The 23,621-nt window shown below is 37.0% G+C and overlaps 1 protein-coding gene across 2 annotated transcripts in view; it reads left to right on the forward strand.

Moving 5' to 3' along the window:
- Positions 1 to 21,638, forward strand: part of wdr7 (WD repeat domain 7) — a 109,010-nt gene extending 87,372 nt beyond the window's left edge. For both annotated transcript variants that reach the window (XM_065243646.1, XM_073812524.1), the window contains 7 exons: positions 2,608 to 2,794; positions 7,198 to 7,315; positions 9,707 to 9,859; positions 9,950 to 10,032; positions 10,526 to 10,625; positions 18,117 to 18,221; positions 18,782 to 21,638. In XM_065243646.1, coding sequence (XP_065099718.1) covers positions 2,608 to 2,794; positions 7,198 to 7,315; positions 9,707 to 9,859; positions 9,950 to 10,032; positions 10,526 to 10,625; positions 18,117 to 18,221; positions 18,782 to 18,985 — 950 coding nt within the window. In that variant the 3' untranslated portion in view covers positions 18,986 to 21,638. The remainder of the gene's footprint in view (positions 1 to 2,607; positions 2,795 to 7,197; positions 7,316 to 9,706; positions 9,860 to 9,949; positions 10,033 to 10,525; positions 10,626 to 18,116; positions 18,222 to 18,781) is intronic.
- The last annotated feature ends 1,983 nt before the right edge of the window (positions 21,639 to 23,621 follow it).

Consider the following 23,621-nt stretch of genomic DNA (forward strand, 5'->3'; position numbering starts at 1 on the left):
CGGCTGTATCTTCTTCATCTCTGTGTGTGTACTGGTCATATTTAAAATCCGTATCAATAAGTTCAGTACTGTAGATCTCTATGACACTAACAGCTCTAGATCTGCTGACTGAACAGTTTATAACACCACTGACATTAGATGACATTAATAGATGTTTTGTACTGTATGTCACATGATGATCTTCATTCATATAAAATCAGATTTTTGATTAAAACCATCACAAAAGTTTAGGGTTAGTTTTGTTTCTTTGGTAACAATCATTAAAAATGTATCTGGTACTAATCTAGTATCTTAATACTAGTTTAATAAAATCAGGCAAACACTAAAGCATAAACACGCAAACACTCACACCCAGAGATGAAGTTCGTCTCTGTTGGCAAATTTGCCTGGAATCTGTCTGTATGAATTGCTTTAACTCATTGTTCTCTGTTGCCATGGTGATTACCCGGTGACCTGTTGCCGTGGCCGAAAACAGATGCTGAAGACAGTGTCTATGATTATTAAACAGTTAATCAATCAGAAACAATATAAACATTGATCGCACCGTCTGATGACGTGTGCACCAGGTCCTGTATGATGTGACCCGTTTCCTCTCCGACTCCCACATGTATTGACTGTTGTCATGGATACAGCACGTGTGGTTGTTGTTAATCATTGCTGTTGTGTGCACACCCCAGTGTATAACAACACCGGAGCATCACAATCTGATTCATTTCAATGGAAGCTTGATGACTTCCATTGACACGAGCCACAGAGATTGTTGACGGCAGGAAGTGGGTGTGTCCAGCTATGCAATAAAATTGAGAATATTTTAACTTTATGCAAATGAAAGTGAAGCAGTGGAGTTCACGTGATCCATTTTTCATCATTTGTGACCCCGGAGCACAAAACCAGTCATAAGTCAGACGGGTATATTTGTAGCAAACTGCAAAAACTGACTTTCTTTCTTAGTATTTTGTCTTGTTTTTAGTAAAAATATCTAAAAATTCTTAAATTAAGATGTATTTTCTTGATGAGCAAAATGACCTAGGAAAGGAAATTTTTAGACCAAAAATATAAAAATTTTGCGAATTTGTGATTAAAACAAGCAAAAAAATCTGCCAATGGAATAAGAAAATTTGTCTTGAATTAAGTGTTTACGAAAAAAGTCAATTTATTTCAAGAAAAAATTTCTTATTCCATTGGGAGATTTCTTTTTGCTTGTTTTAAGCACTAATTTACTTAAAGTTTATATTTTTTGTCTAAAAACTAGACTTATTTTCTTAGGTAATTTGCTCATCAAGAAAATACATCTTAATTTAAGAATTTTTAGATAGTATTTTTGTCTTGTTTTCAGTAAAAATAAGTAAGAAAGTAATTTTTTGCAGTGCAATATCAAACAATACATTGTATGTGAGAAAATTGTCTATTTTTCTTTTATGCCAAAAATCATTAGGATATTAAGTAAAGCCTTATTTATACTCAACGCGTCTGCATGAGCGCGATGTTGAATGCGGCAAAAATGACGTCAACGCGGACTGGGCAGTTTTGCGCGTTGGGTGTGCAAGACCTTATTTCATGTGAAGGTTATTATGGCAATTGTTGTAACAGCTCTGTATCCTTTACTGACCCCCAATTTCCACCGACTGCGGAACGGCGGCGGAGTCAATCGGTTTCCATTCAAGTCTACTGTATGTGTGTATTTCCACTGACTGCGTTCCGAATCCGTCGGACAGCTCCACAGGGCGGAGCCATGACTTTATCACGTGATCATACCTGAATTCACAAGATCTCGTGTTGTGATCTGGGCTGGTCCAGCAAAACGTCATAATGGGCGGATACAGAACTAGATATCGCGCGATTATCATGTGAATTTGCGAGACCTCATGGGTCCTCGTCACTTCAGCACGCAGCTGCAATGCAACAAATATGGACCTGGTGGGTATTGGCGGACGGCGGAGTGCGGAGCCGTAATGCAGCCTAGCCGATCTGCAGCCACTCCGCAGTTGGTGGAAATCCGGCGTTAATGTTGGTTTTGGATTGCTCGAGTCAAAAAATAGTGCAACAGTGAGCACATCAACTATAAAAACCTCGTCTGTTTGTTATGATGTGTGCGATCAGCGGAGGGGCGCAGTGCAGCGCAAAGTGCGACTATAAACAATGTTTAAAGATCATGTTCCATGAAGACACTTTGTACATTTCCTATCGTGAATATATCAAAACTTTATTTTTGTAAGTGGATACTGTTGGTAAATACTTTATTTGGACAACTCAATATTTTGGTCGTACAGTATAAAAATATTGTAAAGAATCCTAAACTACAATAAAGGATATAAATAGTAAATGCTTTCACCTCACCCCCGCTGACAGACCTGTCAAAAATCAGTATTGCATCCTTTGTATGTGTGTGTGCGCGTGTGTTGTGTGTTGTGTGCGCGTGTGTTTGATTTCTAATGTTTTGACTGGAGTTACATTAGCATAGCATCAATATAGCAACATACAGACCTGCAGACAAACCTGATAACTGCTCTGATCAATACACCAACAGTCTGGATATTAATCTCTCTCTCTCTCTCTCTCTCTCTCTCTCTCTCTCTCTCTCTCTCTCTCTCTCTCTCTCTCTCTCAGGTAAAGCATTGACATTTCTTCTTCTTCAGCCGCCCAGTCCCAAACTGCCCCCGCACAGCACCATCCGCCGCACTGCAATTGATCTGATTGGTCGAGGGTTTACGGTGTGGGAGCCGTATATGGACGTGTCCGCCGTTCTCATGGGTCTGCTGGAGCTCTGTGCCGATGCCGAAAAACAGCTGTCCAAGTGAGAACACGCAGACATTAAAGCTTTCACAGGGGTTTGAGTTTGCTTGACTTCAGAGTTTGATTTGTTGATTCGGTTGATGTGGATTTTTTTCTGAATCGCAGAATCTAAACCCAAGTCTGGATTAAACTAAAGAAAAGTTGAAACAAAGGCTCGGTTTTAAACCCTAGTGAGCTGAACTAAAATCATGTGATTATTATAACTATAGATATAGTCAACTCATCAATAATGACAATAAAGAATTGAGGAACTCAGATGCAAAAAATGAGATCATGATATTAACCAAATGCTATTGGCACGTATTATACATTTATGCAGAATAATTTTGCTCCAAATCTGCTTAATCACTGCCTCTGGTCTTTCAGAAATATGGGTTTGTTGGCAGAATCCATTTAGAGTCTGATTAAAAACTTATTTACAAGAAAACATGTCAGATGATGCACTTAGAGGATTTTGAATCTGAGCTCTTATGTCTTATTTAAAGATAAAGGTATTACTTAGTCACATCTGGATACAGTAAAAATCCTTCACAGACTGTTTCTCCAGAATGGTGCTACCGTATTTTAGTGTTTTCCTGTGACCCCCTGACATACGAGAGCCCGGGTTTAATTTGATTGGAGCCCATTAATATGATGTAATGATGTCTCCTCCTCAGGATGGTGGAGACCTTGATCCGTAAGAGGAAACCCATATGTCTGGACCTTAACCTCCACGCCCAAACTCCCTTAAACAAGGTTAACGTCCAGCCTGGAAGCCCCTCAGCCCGCGCTCACCTCGTTACCATGAAACCCGATCCCTAAAAAATTTATTATGAGTACAAATATGTCTGCGATTCTCGTGTAGCGCGTCCTAATGCCGTTAGAGCGAAATGAAGCTCATTTTTCAGGGGTTATTACGGCGAGATAAAGACGCGGCTCATCGCCGGGTGAACGTTCGGCCCGGACCTGAATGAACGAGCGAGAGATGTTGCTTCCTTTTCATCTCAAGCGTGAGGATATTTCTCTGACCTCAAGACTCAAACAGGGCAACACTATCTGCTTTTTAAATGGCAAATCCATTTAGCAGCACTGGAAGACCTTTAGTGAGAGAGAGAGAGAGAGAGAGAGAGAGAGAGAGAGAGAGACAAAGACAGACAAAGACAGACAAAGAGAGAGAGGTCGTTGATGATGATGATGATGTTTCCTCTTTCTCTCTTTAGCAGCAGCATCAGTCTACATCAGTTATAGAGTTTATTAGTCAGTGACGGATATTGATTACCATGTTTTTGTAGTTTAATGCTAAATATAGATGTGATTTCATGTTTTTAATTGTTGTTGTTTTTTTTATTGCCAATGCGAACTTTTTTCCTTAAACACTTAACTCTAGAAAAATTTACCCCATTGACAGATTTTATTTTTTAAAGCACAACTGTACTTAAATTTGATATTGCATGACTAAAAACTAGACTTGATTTAAGATATAAGAAGTAAGAAAGTCATTTTTTGCAGTGTTGAGCTAGACAGAAAAGAAAGTAAGATGAAATCTCTTACTCGTCTTTGTCTTTCGCTCCTTTTCTTTCTCTGTCCTGTGTTTGCTCATATTTTACCTTGATCACTCCTGAAATCAAAGTGATTGATCAGTTATTGGCAAAGTGAGGGAGCTCATGACTTCAGAGACTCATTCATTAGCTCATTTACACACACACTACATCAAACACACTGTAGTTTACTACACTAACCTAGTTTGAAATCTAGTATCTTTATTAGTATCTTAATTACACATTAAGAGTGTATATATAACAATTAAAAATTATATTATTATAAATTATTTATATATTGGCGTACACTGTAAGCAGATTTATTTATTTATTTAAAAAATATAGGGTAGCTGGCGCTCCTGAAAATGTCAACTTTCCCTTGTTGAACAAACAAACTTTAAGTTAAATCTACTTAATATTGCGGAACAGGCAATGAACATTTTCTGAACAAAAATGAAAAGGTGATGTACACCTTCAAATTAATAATAAATATAACTCATTAATATAAAATCTTCTGGTCTAGAAGCCTATTCTTGTTTTAAGAAAGACAAAAGTGTGAAAATATTAATTAAAACATTGTTATAGCAGTTTAAATTATTGTAATAAACTAAAATAATACAATACAGTATATATTTTATACATAAAATATTACAAAAAATGAAGTTTGTTTTACACTTTTAGTGGTTTTACCAACAACGACCACTAGGTGTCAATGGTTTGCTGCATACTCTTGTCACAAATTAATAAATTACTGTCACTGCATTATTATTACTGTTAAAATGTTTTAAAATATAAAACCTAAGTTCTTAGACCTTTCCAACGATGTATAGTTTTTTCGTGATAGATTAAAATTTACATATTGAAGTGAACTCTGTGCCAGTTAAAGCAATCTTTGCCTTAGTAAGATCGAGTAAAGGAAAGGTTTCAACTTCACACAGAGCCCTTCGAAGTCATCTTTGTTTAAAAAAAGCAGATAAATATTTTCTTTGTTCTCACCTTTAATAATTTAAGTGGAAATGTCTTCAGGAAAAGCTTTACATATCACACATAAACCTAACATGGAGAAGATTTACTTTATGTTACTGTTAGGGTTTATTCATAAATCTGCTTTGAGGTGAGATCTCAGATCTTCATCATTTGCCTTTAAACAAACTTTATTGACACTTAAGTCTCAACAAGCCTTACAGATTGATTTAAGCTATAATCCTGTGTTCAGTGAGAGATCCGGGAGCTGTTTCTTCATATTCATCACATATTTTGCTTTCTATTTGATCTGAACAACAAGAATTAAACTTCTGCTATGAATTAAACCATGAAGAGTACCATTCAGAGACTCCATACAAAACTTATTTAGCCTTAGGTGTCCTACACTTACTGTGTCTCTTATTGTTGTTTTGAAAATAGTTTTCAATAAATTCAAGATGAAAGAAGTGTTAAGTCATATTTCCTTCATGACAGAGTTTTACTCAGAAATAAAGTACAGATTGGAGTGTTAATATCTGCTGGTTATTTACTTAAAAGGCGCAAATTAAATAACAACAGCTGATTTTCGTGATGACCAATACAATTTACTAAGAGCACACAAATTAGTTCAGGGTTGCAAATAAGCAGAGCTGATGAGGTGCTGGTGATCTACTAACACCTGATGTGCTTGAGTTCAGCACCACAAATTTCGCAGCTAAAAATGCGTGGTGTAAAATCCCTGCTATTGAATTCATAGTACACTGAAATGAACTGAAATGAGGACAAAAATGACGGTTTACAAGTTAAAAAAAACACTTGATATTGTGTGACTTCTCTCAGTGACTCAGTAGCTTGGCAAACAATATTTTTGAATAATATGTTCCTCTGGTATTACAAATAAATTGTTACATATGGAAAAAATCCTCTGCCTTGTACCATACAATCTCTGATCCATGTGATGCCTCTTTTATCAGTAACAACTGCAGCCATTTCATGCGCAAAATGATTTAAGATTTTTCAGCATTAAATAATTGCGCAAATACCAGTAATATTATACGCACAAACATTAGTAAATCATTTAAATTAGTGAATCATTTAAATGAATTTCAATTTTGTGTCTGAAAGGGAAACCCCTAGAAATGCATATGTAATAAGGTCAGTCCCAAAAATAACTAGACCACACCTTTACACAACTGTGCGTCTTTAGTAAATACTGACAGTCGTTATTTAACGCCAAAATTATGATTTGCGATAACAGTAGTTGTTAGTAAATCTGGCCCTAAGACTTTTATCTGAATTACTTCATTTTGTCTTTAATAATACTTTTAATAATAAACTAATTAGTTTTACTTTATGCTCTGTGTTTGATTATAAAATGCTCATTATAGATGATGTATATTCACGTCTATATGAATCACATTATTTTTTGTTAAATACATCTGGATTCTGGACTGAATGAATTGATAATGTTATTGGTTAATGTTATTTTTTTCTTTGCATTCACAGAAGAAATTTAAGTTCAGATGTAATAAAGTTTTCACATTTAAAAAAAACTCTTTTTTTAGAGATGAAATGACACTATGATGAGAGATGTAAAGATCTTTCAGGTTTATTCCCCCCTCTTTTCTGATGTGCCGGTCAGCAGGGTTTCAGCTCGGTCACATGTTAGCGTGTTTTAGCTACGCGTGTTACAGAGAGAATGAAAGTCACAGCACACGCTTTGATCACACGCTGTCATGCGTGAGTCTCTCTGTGTGTCCTGATGCATATTCACACAAACACACACATGGGGTGATTTGTTAACGTGGTCTCTTACAGATGTAGATGTGTGTGTGTGTGTGTTCTGTGATGTGTATGAGTGACTCTATTGACCCGGGCGTTATAATGTGTGTCTAATGGTTTGACTCTATATTTGGGTGTTTAGCATTTCAATGGGTTTGCCTCTGAGTCCTGCCGCTGATTCCGCCCGATCGGCTCGTCACGCCCTCTCGCTGATCGCCACCGCTCGACCTCCTGCCTTCATTACTACTATAGCAAGAGAGGTAACACACACACACGCACGCACGCACGCACACACACACACACACACACACATTTATAAACATGCACACAGATACACAAAAATATACACGCAAACACACACACACATAAACATGCTCATACACACAGATGCACAAAAATATACACTCGCACACACACACAAATTTATAAACACATACTTGCATACACAAACTGATAGATAAAAATATACACATGCTAAGATGTACTCACACACACACACAGATACATAAAATATAAACATGGTAACATACGCACACATACATACATATCAACAAAAATTATACACACACACATATATAAACATGCACAAAGATACACAAAAATATACACATGAAAACACACACATGTATAAACATTCTCACACACACAGATACACAAAATATACACGTGAACACACACACACACACATATATAAACATGCTCACACACACAGATACACAAAATATACACGTGAACACACACATATATAAACATGCTCACACACACAGATATACAAAATATACACGTGAACACACACACACATTTATAAACATGCTCATACACACAGATGCACAAAAATATACACTCGCACACACACAAATTTATAAACACATACTTGCATACACAAACTGATAGATAAAAATATACACATGCTAAGATGTACTCACACACACACACAGATACATAAAATATAAACATGGTAACATACGCACACATACATACATATCAACAAAAATTATACACACACACATATATAAACATGCACAAAGATACACAAAAATATACACATGAAAACACACACATGTATAAACATTCTCACACACACAGATACACAAAATATACACGTGAACACACACACACACACACACACATATATAAACATGCTCACACACACAGATACACAAAATATACACGTGAACACACACATATATAAACATGCTCACACACACAGATATACAAAATATACACGTGAACACACACACACATTTATAAACATGCTCACACACACAGATATACAAAATATACACGTGAACACGCACACACGCACATGCACGCACACACACACACACACACACACACACACACACACACACACATACACACATACACATATAAACATGCTCACACACAGATAAACAAAAATATACAAGCGCACACACACATATATAAACATGCACATGGATACACAAAAATATACACGCAAACACACATACACACACACACACATATATAAACATGCACACAGATACACAAAAGAAAAAAATACACGCGAGCACAAACAAATCTACAAAAATACACGCACATCGTTCCACAAAAATATACACGTACACACACAGATGCACAAAAATATACACACAAACACACACATATATAAACATGCTCACACACACACAGATACACAAAAATATACACGTGTGTGCACACAAATTTATAAACACATACTCATATACACAAACAGATAGATAAGAATCTGCACATGCTAAGATACACACACACACACACACACACACACACACACACACACACACACACACACACACACACAGATACATAAAATATAAACATGGTGACATACCCACACATACACACATATTAACAAAAATATACACACACATATATAAACATGATCTCACATACAGATAGACAAAAATATACAAACACACACACATTTATAAACACATACTCGCAAACACTCGCAAATCACCAAAAAACATACACACTGATCTACAAAATACACACACACATACAAACAGGTCTACAAAAATACACACACACACACAGATCTACAAAAATACACACACACAAACCGATCCACAAGAATACACACACACACACACACACACACACACACACACAGATCTACAAAAATATACAAGTACACACAGATCCACAAAACATACGCACACACACACACACACACACACACACAAACACAGATCCACAAAAAAATGAAATCCTAACACACACACACACACACACACACACACACACACACACACACACACACACACACACACACACACACACAGATTCATGACAATATAAACATGATGACATTTACACACACAGAGATACACAAAAATATACACATATTAACAAATACACAGATACACAAAAATATACAGTTCTAACATATACTCTCTCACAGACACACAAACAGATACATATCATCCAAAAATCCAGTCTCAGATGTGCTCATACACAACAATTCACTTATACATCAGAAAACACACACATATCTGAATACACAACTACACACAATTTGTCATGTTCTTGAGTGTAACTTTAGTCTTCTCTTTGTCTCGATCTGTTTCTTCTATATCATAATCCCAGTGAGTCATTGACGTAGATAACCTGTTGTGTGTCTGTGTGTTGTATGTGTGTGTGTGTAGGTTCACAGACACACAGCGATGCAGTCTCAGGGTTCTCAGTCGCAGCAGAACGTTCACGTTACGACTCTCGCACGAGCCAAAAACGAGATCCTGCGAGTGATCGAGATTCTCATTGAGAAGATGCCGTCAGATGTGGTGGACCTGCTGGTGGAGGTACAAACACACAATCACACATCTACACACATCTACACACAAACACACACAGAGAGAATAAATGAGGTTTGTGTTGACTGTGTGTTGTAGGTGATGGACATCATCACGTATTGTATTGAAGGATCTCTCCTGAAGAAGAAAGGGCTGCTGGAGTGTTTTCCAGCCATCTGCAGGTAAATCTCTCACATTACATCTCGTCTTCATAAGATTTCTTTTCTCTTTAGCTGCAAATAAAACCTCAACTCGTATAAGAAACACTTCTGATCCTCCATTTGATTTAAAATGAAGATATGAAGCCATCTTAACGTCTTCATCCTTTTTTTATTTCTAAAGAGTCACTCGTACTTTCATGTAGAGTAAATTCCTGGTTACTAACAAGCAGTTATTGGTCCTTTATTAACTTCTAAAACTGATGACTGATCAAACAGCCTGAGGTTTATTGATCCGGAGAGGTCAGAGGTCAAACCACAGGTGACAGCCATTGATGTCTGTTTGATGGATTAGAGCGGTTACATGGGCTAAACCCTAATTTGCATACTTTTATTCACTGAAAGTATGTACTTCACCTGTGATTGGAAAGCCCATGCTTTTTAATATGCAGTAAGACAGTATATCTCTCTCTTTCTTTCTCTCTTTCTTTCTCTCTCTCTCTCTCTTTCTTTGCAGGTTTTACATGGTGGCTTATTGCGATCGCAGTTATCGTATCGCTGTTGGAGCGCGTCAGGGATCCGTCGCTCTTTACGACGTGCGGACTGGAAAGTGTCAGGTGATTCGCTCTTTCTCTTTTTCTGTCTCTCTTTCTCAGTTTGTGTTGGGTGATGTGGGATGGCGTTCTCATGGCCTCCAGGTGTTCATTGGTCAGCACAGGCCAGGTGTGATCATGCAGTGATGCATGATGGGATAGCTGAGAGATCGATCCAATCCTGTGTCATGAGTGAGGTACTCAGGTGACTGTGATGTCACAGCTGGGGTCACATGATGGGGTCTTGCTGTCATGCCCATTGGTCTGTAAATGTGTGTGTGTGTTGGGTGGCAGTAATCCTTTGATGATACACAACTGTACACAAAATACACACGATGCCTCTGGTTTGAGTTGATAAGACACAAACACGCACACAATCACACACACACAGTCCTGCACAGGTTTGTTTCATGGACATCTATTGTTTCATCTTCAAAATCAAACCCTATCATCATAATCCGATTGGCTGCTGATGTGTGTGTGTGTGTGTGTGCACATGCATGTGCGTGTTTGTGTCTGCATGTGTGTACTGTACCGCACAATCACGTGTGTGCGTGTCAGACAGTTAGTTTCAGCTCTCGGCTGAATTGATTGAACGATTGATTTTAGACTGTTTACAGTTCTCAAGATCAAATCTCTGTGAAATCGCTGTCTGGGGACACTAACCATCAGATCATATGCACATCCCATAATGCTCTGGCCACACAGACAACTGATCACTGAACATACTGTATGATGTGTGCCACAAATACTGATCTGAAAACAGTAACTTCAGATACTTAAGCTGAATAAATTTACTTTCCATCGGTGTATGGTTTTTTTTAGGATAGCACAATATTTGGCCATACACAACTATTTAAAAATCTGAGGGTGAAAAATCAAAATATTGAGAAAGTCACCTTTAAAGTTGTCAAATTAAGTCTTTGGCAACACATTTTACTAATGATAAATAATTGTTTTATATCTTTACGATAGGAAATGTATCATGTAACATGATCTTTACTTAATATTCTAATGATTGTTGGCACAAAAAATCTATAATTAAAAAAATATATATATATTACAAATATACCCATGCGACTTTTGACTGGGTTTATGGGCTAGGGTCAAAAATATAATAATAATAACTAGATAGTAAAGTTTGAAGACAAACTTTATGTTGGCTTGAGAAAGCGTAGCCTGAACGTTTAAAACGGTTTGACATAAGTTTAGTTTAGTAGGCTATCTGGCTGTTAGTATGTTTAAGTATGAAGGTAGCATGATTTACCATGAAGCTAGCATGATGTTAGCATGATTAGCATGAAGCTAGCATGATGCTAGCATGATTAGAATGAAGCTAGCTTGATGCTAGCATATTAGCATGAAGCTAGCATGATAAGCATGAAGCTAGCATGATGCTAGCATGATTAGCATGAAGCTAGCATGATGCTAGCATGATTAGCATGAAGCTAGCATGATTAGCATGAAGCTAGTATTATGCTAACATGATGTTAGCATGATTAGCATGAAGCTAGCATGATGCTAGCATGATTAGCATGAAGCTAGCATGATGCTAGCATGATTTGCATGAAGCTAGCATGATGCTAGCATGATTACCATGAAGCTAGCATGATGCTAGCATGATTAGCATGAAGCTAGCATGATGCTAGCATGATTAGCATGAAGCTAGCATGATGCTAGCATGATTAGCATGAAGCTAGCATGATGCTAGCATGATTAGCATGAAGCTAGCATGAAGCTAGCATGATTAGCATGAAGTTAGCATGAAGCTAGCATGATGCTAGTATGATTAGCATGAAGCTAGCATGATGCTAGCATGATTAGCATGAAGCTAGCATGATGTTAGCATGATTAGCATGAAGCTAGCATGAAGTTAGCATGATTAGCATGAAGCTAGCATGAAGTTAGCATGATTAGCATGAAGCTAGCATGATGTTAGCATGATTAGCATGAAGCTAGCATGAAGCTAGCATGATTAGCAAGAAGCTAGCATGAAGCTAACATTTATTGCGTTGCTAGGGTACTAAGTTTGGTTGCTAGGGAGAAAATTGGCATCCCATAATGATCACCCTTCAAGCCACAAGTTAAACGGTCCAACCCCCGTGTCTCTACAATGTTCTGATGCGGAGATATAAGGCTTTGTTTATTCCGTTGCTAGGGTACTAAGTTTGGTTGCTAGGGAGAAAATTGGCATCCCATAATGATCACACTTCAAGCCACAAGTAAAACGGTCCAACCCCCGTGTCTCTATGATGTTCTGAAGCGGAGATATAAGGCTTTGTTTATTCCGTTGCTAGGGTACTAAGTTTGGTTGCTAGGGAAAAAATTGGCATCCCATAATGATTACACTTCAAGCCACAAGAAAAACGGTCCAACCCCTGTGTCTCTACGATGTTCAGATCCAGAGATATAAGGCTTTGTTTATTATGTTGCTAGGGTCTTCATATTTTGTTGCTAGGGGCGTGGCTTAATACCTCAATAAGAATCCTAAGAGACTGATTGGATGCCTGAGTAAAATGAGCCCACCCCTATGTCTCTATGACACTCTGGTGCAAAGATATCCATCTGGGCTTTTTATAATGGTAGTCTATGGGAGATGTTGCTAGGGTACCCAAAATTGTTGCTAGGGGCGTGGCTTAATATCTCTGGGGTGATCCTAAGAGACTGATTGGATGCTTGAGTAAAATGAGCCCACCCCCATGTCTCTAAGACACTCTAAAGTGAAGATATTCCATCTGGGACGCTTTTTTCCCTTTTATGGGCATGTTTCCTGCCCCATTATAAGTCAATGGGAAAATTTGGGGGCCTCTTACACCCCAGGGGTACAGCTTACACCCCATTGTGAGGTATGTTCTTACACAGCCTGTCAGCCTCCTTAAATGTGGTAAGCCACAAGTTTCTACAAGTTTCTCACTCGCAGCTTTGACCCGTCAAAGTTTGTCTCAATGTTAAGTCAATGGAAATTTTGGGGTGTTTCAGCGCCCCGTTTAGGAATTCGGAAGGTCCCATCAGTTAGAAAAGATATAGCACACCTCGTCAGATCAGACCGAAAGTCTGTCCAAAGTTTGATGGCTGTAGCTTGAAAGCTCTAGGACGAGTTAGAGTTAGAAATTTTAGTCTCAGAAGAAAAAGAATAATAATAATAATAATAATAATAATAATAATAATAATAATAAGTTTAAGTGCAACAACAGTATGTTGGCTTTCTCAAGCCAACATAATAATAATAATAATTCCTTACATTTATATAGCGCTTTTCTCAGTACTCAAAGCGCTTTACATATGAACGGGGGAATCTCCTCAACCACCACCAATGTGCAGCATCCACCTGGATGATGCGACGGCAGCCATATTGCGCCAGAACGCTCACCACACACCAGCTTATTAGTGGAGAGGAGACAGAGTGATATAGCCAATTAGTATGAGGGATGATTAGTAGGCCAATGGGCAAGTTTGGCCAGGATGCCGGGGCACACCCCTACTCTTTTTCGAAGGACATCCTGGGATTTTTAATGACCACAGAGAGTCAGGACCTCGGTTTAACGTCTCATCCGAAGGACGGTGCTTTTTTGACAGTATAGTGTCCCCATCACTATACTGGGGTGTTAGGACCCACACAGACCACAGGGTGAGCACCCCCTGCTGGTCTCACTAACACCTCTACCAGCAGCAACCTGGTTTTTCCCAAGTGGTCTCCCATCCAAGTACTGACCAGGCTCAGCCCTGCTTAGCTTCAGTGGGCAAGCTGTCTTGGGCTACAGGGTGATATGTCTTAATTTATATGTAAATTTGACATCACGGTTATAGTGACTAAAATCACCACAGTACTCAATATTATTATGGTTTTGTGAACAATTTGTAGAAATGTAAAAAAGTACTGATGCAAACCAAATTTAAAATTGATTTTTCATGTAAGTGCACTTTTGTTGGCATAAACATCAAATAAATAACATTATCATTCATCATGGCACATTTGGGGTGGTGAGATAAATGTTAATCTAGTTTAGATAAAACACAAGTGAGTAAATCAGATTAAAAACACAGGAAAAATCATCAAGTCATTTGTCTGCATATGTGGTGAGAAATCAGGTGAACTTTATGACCCTGGAGTAAAGCTGCTCAACACCTGCCTCACAGAAGAATGCGCTCACATCATTTCATGGAAAATGGAGAGAAAAGATAAACCTGTCTAAAGAAATATTAAGTAAACATGCATCAGTACTAGATTGCCTGAAATGTCAACATTTTGGGATTTAAATTCATCACAGCAGACATGAATGAATGCGTTTGTCTCATGTTATTGCCTAAATTGGTTGATGCTGGACAGGGGTTTGATAGCTGTGACACTGGCACGATTAAACGGTAATTAAAAAATAACGCGGTAATACTAGGTCTGTCAATCAATTAAAATATTTAATCTAGATTAATCACACATTTGTATCTGTTCTATATTTACGTTAATTGAACACTTTTCAAGTTTTTAATACTCTAATCAACATTAGTGTTGACAAATATGCATACTATATGCAAATATATTAGTAAATTAGTTTATTATTATTAGTAAAATAGTCAGCAAAGTTAATTTTGAAATAAAAAAGTTAAAGATTTTTTAAGGTTAAAAAACAAAATCACCACATATATCTTAAAATTACAGGTAAAACTACCGTAATAGATTTGGCACAAACAAAGTCAAAAACAATGTTATTTTTTTCTTTCTTTTATTGTTTGATTGACATTGAGACAGACAGTTTTAATGCAAGGATCAAATATAATCTTACACATCAGATATGTTTCTCAGCAGTTAACCAAACATTCACTTACTGTAAAACATAACAGATTATATCTGCATGAATTCTTGTTAAACAGATATTTTTTAAACTGTTATTCCGTGTAGTTGTCTTTATATCGGTGTCGCGTGAATCCTAACCCTGTGTGCATGCTTCAGATGTGTCAGTCAGCGTGAGGAAGATCGTTTTCGTGTTTTGTCTTTCTTAACTCTTTTAACATCAATCAGGTCCTGCACTTTATTTTCTAATTCCTGCATGTTTTAAAACCCAAACCAAAATATCAGACACGCAAGTGGATGGACAACCATCATTTATATTAGTTAAGCAATTAATCCAATCCACTTCTTATAATACATACAAATAAAGATCAATTGACGTTTGATGGCTGTTTACTGTCTAACTGGGGGTTCACACCGGGCGCGTTTGAGGGGTCAAATTCGTTTCTACCGAGCGTAGTTAGACGCTGGAACATTTTGAGTGTACTCGCTTCATTCGTGCGTTAAAACGTGAAATTCTAGTCATCGAGACATTCACTTGGAAATTCGCGTCATGGGAGGGGCTTCTGTGATTCCGCTCGCTTCCTGTAATCACGTCACTACTAGAGCAAGCTCCTGATTGGTTAACGCGATGCGTTTTTCCGCCAAAGTTAAACTCGCGCGTTTCCTGCGGCAACCGTCAATGAGGCGGAATCGCGTCTACTGTGCTAAACGCCTCATTCGCACCGTTATAAGTCGTTATTGACTTAACATTGAAATCACTCGCGCTTAACGCCTCTACCGCAGCTGGTGTGAACGCAGCAAAAGGCTGTCTTAATTTATCCAACAACGTGCTAGGCCAAGGGTCAAACAGAAATTACGCATTGCGTTAATCGCATGTTAATGAAATCAGTGACGTTAAAATGAATTTATGTTAACGTGTTGTTAACATGTTAATTTTGACAGCCCTAATTAACGCATTTTTATCACGTTTAACCATTAAACCGCTAATCATTACATCTCTAATATTTTGAATGCATTTCATTGTAGCCAATGCTGCATAATTTACAACTCTTTTAAAACTTCCTTGTATTTTTTGTTTTAGTGTGCTATCTGTTTTTGTCATTTTATATATATATTTTGTTAGTAATTTAATATTAGACCAGTCCCTCCAGAAAAACGCAATTATGCATGAATCAATGCATAATCAGCCAAAGTCGCATTATTTAAATACGCCACACTTTCGTGCATAAATTGCAGATTTCTGCTCGCAAAATATGCGGGGCTTGCATGATTTCATAACACCCGCATTTCCGTAGCAAAAAGTCATATATATCTTAGCAGAAAGTTGAAAAGTTGTTGCATTTACTTCACACATGCGCAGACATGTCCCTTGTTGTCATGGGAATGTTAAGAAATGACGTAATCATGCGACGTGAACATCAATAAAAGCTGCAAACAGTTTTTGCAAGTTCACGCAATTTTGACAAGTTCTCGCAATTTCATCGCATAAAATTGCATAAATATCCTGCATATTACATCGCATTTTTTAAGAAAACGTGCCGCAAGATTAAGGATTTTTGCCCACAACAGTCACAAAAAAACTTACCATTTTTCTGGAAGGACTGTTAGACAGAGAGAGAGAGAGAGAGAGAGAGAAAGAGAGAGAGAGAAAGAGACACAGACAGTAAAACAGAGATGCTTCTAATGAGTCCCCATGTGGTTTAGTCACTGTCATGATTTTTTACCTTTACATGACCATTTAAACCTTAACCTCCACACACAAACATGCACATAGTTTGAAACATCAGTGTTTGTGTTACACACATGATGAATCCTCAGATCATGTGACATGTGAAGGAGAGATGTGACGTTACAGTAATGATCAGATGACATTTACCTGATGGATCAAAACAGATGGAAAATCCCACCGAGCAGAATATCACAGCATCATCACGTCACATTTTAATAAACAGACCTGACTTACATCAATCACACTGATAAAATCTCTCACACTTTTCTTTCTTCATGGGATTGCAATCCAGTGTTTTTATTTTCAAGAAGGCATACAAAACATTTTACAACATGGCAATCTTATCTCATAACTGTTGTCTAATAACATCACCGTATCCCAAATATTTTCAGATAGTTTCTTCATAAACTCACACTGAAAGTCATAAATAGTTTATATTTCGACAGAATCTCGTGTGTTTATTTATTTCTCTGTCTGCTGTAGTTTTTGTTGAGCGTTTGGGATGTGACAGGTCAATATCTACAGACGGCCTGCATTATTTCAGTGTTTTCATTAAAAACACTTTGTGTGTGTGTGGATTTATGATGTTTAATTGTAAGAGATTGATTTTGTTTTGAGGTCTGTTGTTAATCGAATCTCTCTGTGATGATGAGGGCAGATGGGAGGTTTTCTCATGAAACATTATTGTGTTACTGCAGCTGTGTTGCTTTCCTGTCAGAGAAATGAGGCGACGTTCGTGATCGGATCAAACGCACATTAACTCGTGATTTCACTAAAGCACACACCAGCAGATAACACAACACATCAATAGACACACAATGGTGACATACTGACAGACACACCGAGCCCGTGGTGCTGATGTGGGAAAAGTCCTCCATCACATCTTCTCTGTTGAAGAAGTTCTAGATGTGTCTCAGATCTGTCATTTTATTAATAATCATTTATTAACGATATATTTTGTTTTGTAAATGTTAAACATCCATCTATTTTCATCCTGCAGCATATTCACGGACACAAAGGGCCGATTACAGCCGTTTCCTTCGCTCCAGACGGGCGTTACCTGGCAACTTACTCCAATGCTGACAGCCACATCTCCTTCTGGCAGGTAAAGACCACTGACCTCTGATCAGCACTTAAAGAGCACATTTGTCTGTCATTTAGTAAACATCACCATATCTTAGAGGATCTTGGAGAAACGCTGTTCAGTCGACTCTTCTTCCTGTGTGTGTAAGAATGTTTTCAGACTAATGGGATCATTACTGTAAAGCTAAACCAGGTCGTGTGTGTGTGTGTGTGTGTGTGTGTGCGTGTGTGTGTGCGTGTGTGTGTGTGTGCGTGCGTGTGTGTGTGTGTGCGTGTGTGTGTGTGTGTGTGTGTGTGTGTGTGTGTGTGTGTGTGTGTGTGTGTGTGTGTGCGTGTGCGTGTGTGTGTACTAATGAATTCAAGAATCCTCCAGGGTCCGCAGGCGTCCGGTGCTGCCGCCTCACTGTTGCCCAGGCTGGGTTGAGGGCGGCGGGGCGTCTGCAGTAGATCTTCCCTCTCTGGAGCAGTACAGCTTCAGTGTTATATCTGTTGAAAGATTTGTGTGTCTGTTTTTAGGGTTTGCTGATTGATTGGCACAAATATAACTTCCTGAATATTTGTCTTTCATGCGTTCTGTTTCAGATGAACACATCTCTGTTGGGCAGTATTGGGATGTTGAATTCAGCTCCTCAGCTCCGCTGTATCAAAACCTATCAGGTTCCTCCAGTGCAGCCGGCGTCTCCCGGATCTCAGAACGCCCTCAAACTCGCCCGACTGATCTGGACCTCCAATCGTAACGTCATCGTCATGGCTCACGACGGCAAAGAGCATCGCTTTATGGTTTAAGAGGTCAAGCATCTGAGCTGAGCTGTTTCTCACTGCGTTTACACTCTTTACATCTGTCGGTGTTCATTCACATTCCTGTTTTTATTTACGTTTTTTTTATAAAGATGAGACAACAATTTGAACCTTGTTTATTATTTTTGTTTATTAAAATCCTTGTTTTATGTTTGAAGGTTTAAAGATGGATGGAACAGAGTTTGATATTTTATTTACTTATTGTTTCCTCTCCTAAACCAGGTTTGTCCACCAAACTTTATTTGTGTCCTGGCTGCACACAAACAAACATGCAGATATAGAGAAACACATGCAGGTGGAGCGGTACAATGCAAAAATGACTTTCTTACTTAGTATTTTTTGTCTTGTTTTCAGTACAAATATCTAAAATTCTTTAATTAAGATGTTTTTTTCTTTATGAGCAAAATTACCTAAGAAAATAAGTCTAGTTTTTAGACAAAAATATACAATTTAAGTGAATCTGTGCCTAAAAGAAGCATAACAAATATTGGAAAAAAAAATACTTTTTTCTTAAACACTTAATTGAAAAAAGTTTAAAAACATAAATTCACTTATATTTTATACACTGCAAAAAATTATTTTCAAGAAAATTTTTTTTCTTGTTTTCAGTAAAAATATCTAAAAATTCTTAAATAAAGATGCATTATCTTGATGTGCACAATGACCTAAGAAAATAAGTATAGTTTTTAGACCAACAATATCAAATGTAAGAGATTTTGTGCATAAATCAAGCAAAAAAAATCTGCCAATATGGGGTAAGCAAAAAAATCTTGAAAAAAATTTTATACACTAAATTCAAGAAAATTTGAAGAAAAATTTGCTTACCCCATTGGCAGATTTTGTTTGCTTGTTTTATGCACAAAATCACCTACATTTTATATTTTGGTCTTATTTTCTTGGGTCGTTTTGCTCATCAAGAAAAGGCATCTTAAGAATTTTAGATATTTTACTGAAGTAAAAGTAAAAGTGAATTTATGTTTAAAACTTTTTTCAATTAAGTGTTTAAGAAAAAAGCAAATTTTTTTCAAGATTTGTTTTGGTTCTTTTAGGCACAAATTCACTTACATTTTTTATTTTTTGTCTAAAAACTAGACTTATTTTCTTAGGTCATTTTGCGCATCAAGATAATGCATCTTGATTTAAGATAATTTTAATATATTTGTTCTGAAAGCAAGGCAAAAATACTAAGTCAGAAAGTAATTTTTTCTAGTGTACGTCTCACTGTCGACACAGAGATTTAATTTTGATGTTATTTATAATGAAAGAATCGATGTTCACACTGGATGACTAGAATCATATCATAATGTATCATAAGAGCAAGTTTTATTTTAGCTTGTTGTGTAGTTGTGAAATATTTCAGTGTGTTTTTGTCTGTTTGTGTGTGTTGTGGGTTAGTAAGATCGTATAGGTACTGAAATATTTGCAGTAACAAACACAAACTGTGCACGCCATCATTTATTGTTAGTAATGTAAATAAACAAAACTCTCAATCTGAGATTTTACCGCAGTATTTGATGTTTATAAAAGCGCTGTAAAATAATAAATCTCACAAAGAAATTAGGTACCAATAAAATAATATTATAGTTAAAGGAAATGAAGCAGACGGTTAAGATGAATGAAGCTGATTGTAGTTACTGTAATACATGAATAGTCTGGACGTAATGGTTCTTTAAACGTGTTAGTCATGAAATTGAATCAGATTTAATTCAACGTTGTAAATAATACCAGGATTAAAAGTTTCAGGTGTACTTTACCAGCTGTACAATTCATCTTTTTATCTGAGTTACAGTAATGAAAATGAGATTTTATTTGGACTCAAGATTTATTTTCTGTGTTTCTCCTGTGAACATCATTACAGACTTCAACATCAACACACCTGCAACGTCAGGTCTGTCCACAGAAATCCTTCTGTCCAAGATAATTGCCATCATTCACATCAAACCTCATTGTGTGTAAGAGAGAGAGAGAGAGAGAGAGAGAGAGAGAGAGAGATTCAGTATGAGTCTGAAGTTATAATCCTCTGAAAACACAAACTTCTCTCATCATTTATACACATTAATGTTTTACAAAAGCTATCAGACTCTCTTCTGTCAATGATGATGTTTAGTGATGAGTTCAGATGAGTTACATGAGAAATCTGATGATGGAGAAAATTATGACAGAATTGTCATGTTACTGTAGATTAAATGAATCTGAGGATATAGTTTGTGCGTGCATGTGCGAGGTTGTGTGTGTGTGGTTGTTTCCTGATGTGGCTTTTATGTGTCCTATAGATTAATGAAAAAGTCCTTGAACGTTCCATGAACTGACAGAAAATTTGAATCATAAGTGATTGATTTTTTCATGCATCTATTAATGTCTTAATCTCTCTCTTTCTCTATCTTTCTCTCTCCTTTATGTTGTAAAATATTCACACTTTCATGGTGCTTCAGTCTGTCGTGCAGAATTTCAGCGTGGCTCGTTGTGTACGTGGATATAAATACGAATGCTTTATCTATCGTCTAGATGTGGTGAACATTAAGACCATCAGACCCACAGATGTGTGTATATGTAGATCACTGAATATATCACGCTGTGCTTTATTGCGGTTATGAATAAATATTGTTGTGTAATTGTGTTGAATAAAGATTTACCATGAGAATCTGAAGTATGGTGTTTGTTTTGTACACAAATGCTCAGGTTTGTGTTTAAACTTCTGGATTGTTGTGTAAGCAGTGACCTCAAAATATCTCACAACTATGAATGTCATGGCAAACTCAAAATTTGTCATAAATCATAAAAATCATAAATTTGTGCCATATAAACCTTCGAGTGACTCATTTAAGACCATCGACTAGTTTCTGCAAGTTAAAATCATCAAACCCAGTGAAACATTTGAGTGTTTCAGAGTCATATAAGTGCAGTGAGTGTATTAAATGCATTATTTTGCAAGCTCTGTTTCACAGATCGTGTGAAGAAGTCCACAGGGACGCATCGTTTCATTTTTAAAAGCTTTTTGTGATGGAGATTTGCACTGGGTGGGAATAGGCCGTCAGTGTTGAGCTGAAATATTCCCGATGGCCAGAAAGCATCAGTTTACTTCAAAACCGGTTCAGCGAGGCTCTCGGTCCAGAGAAAGCGTCTGCTCCAGCTCCTGACCGACTCTAATGTGGTTTTCTGAGTGAATAAATAAGATTTTATTTTCAGGCCTTTTTGTGGACGTTTTATTTCTCTCAGGATCGCAAGAAACCAGTTACAGCAGTTCATAGATTCACTAAACGCCAGTGAAAGCAGATGCACGTCCTCCATAACGCTTTCAGTTTGAAAGATTAGGCCTATTATCAGCGCTGGGAGAGAATTCATCATTTTAAGTGTGAAAATACAGCGCAGAGCTGTCGATCTGTGAGCGCAGGATGAGAAATGAATTTCAATGAATTCAGCAAACAGAGAGAATTGAGCTGCTCGGCTAATTACATCGTGAAAGACCTACAGTACTGCTGCCTTCATCTTTATAACCAATATCATCCTCATCTTCATCATCAAATTTAACATTATCTTCCTCGTATGAGTCGACATCTACAACTTGATCATTATCATCATCTTCATCAATAACTTAAACATCATCATCCTCATATAAGTCGTCATCTTTAACATGATCATCCTCATCTTCATCAACAAATTCAACATTATCTTCCTTGTATGATTCAACATCTTCAACATGATCATCATCATCTTCATTATCATCCTCGTATAAGTCAACATCTTCAACATGATCATCTTCATCATCATCCTCGTATGAGTCAACATCTTCAACATGATCATCCTTATCTTCATCAACAAATTTAACATCATCTTCCTCATATGATTCAACATCTTCAACATGATCATAATCATCTTCATCAATAACTTAAACATCATCATCCTCATATAAGTCGACATCTTCAACATGATCATCCTCATCTTCATCAATAACTTAAACATCATCATCCTCATATAAGTCAACATCTTCAACATGATCATTATCATCATCTTCATCAATAACTTAAACATCATCATCCTCATATGAGTCAACATCTTCAACATGATCATCATCATCTTCATCATCATCCTCGTATGAGTCAACATCTTCAACATGATCATCATCCTCTTCATCAACAACTTAAACATCATCATCCTCGTATGACTCAACATCTTCAACATGATCATTATCCTCCTCATCTTCATCAACAACTTAAACATCATCATCCTTATATAAGTCGTCATCTTTAACATGATCATCCTCATCTTCATCAACAAATTTTACATTATCATCCTCGTATGAGTCCACATCTTCAACATGATCATCATCATCTTCATCATCATCCTCGTATGAGTCAACATCTTCAACATGATCATCATCATCTTCATCATCATCCTCGTATAAGTCAACATCTTCAACATGATCATAATCATCTTCATCATCATCCTCATCTTCATCAACAAATTTAACATCATCATCCTCATATGAGTCAACATCTTCAACATGATCATCATCATCTTCATCAACAAATTTAACATCATTATCCTCGTTTGAGTCGACATCTTCAACATGATCATTATCATCATCAATAACTTAAACATTATCTTCCTCATATGATTCAACATC

The sequence above is a fragment of the Paramisgurnus dabryanus genome, chromosome 18, assembly GCF_030506205.2.
Source record: "Paramisgurnus dabryanus chromosome 18, PD_genome_1.1, whole genome shotgun sequence".
Taxonomy (NCBI): Eukaryota; Metazoa; Chordata; class Actinopteri; order Cypriniformes; family Cobitidae; genus Paramisgurnus; species Paramisgurnus dabryanus.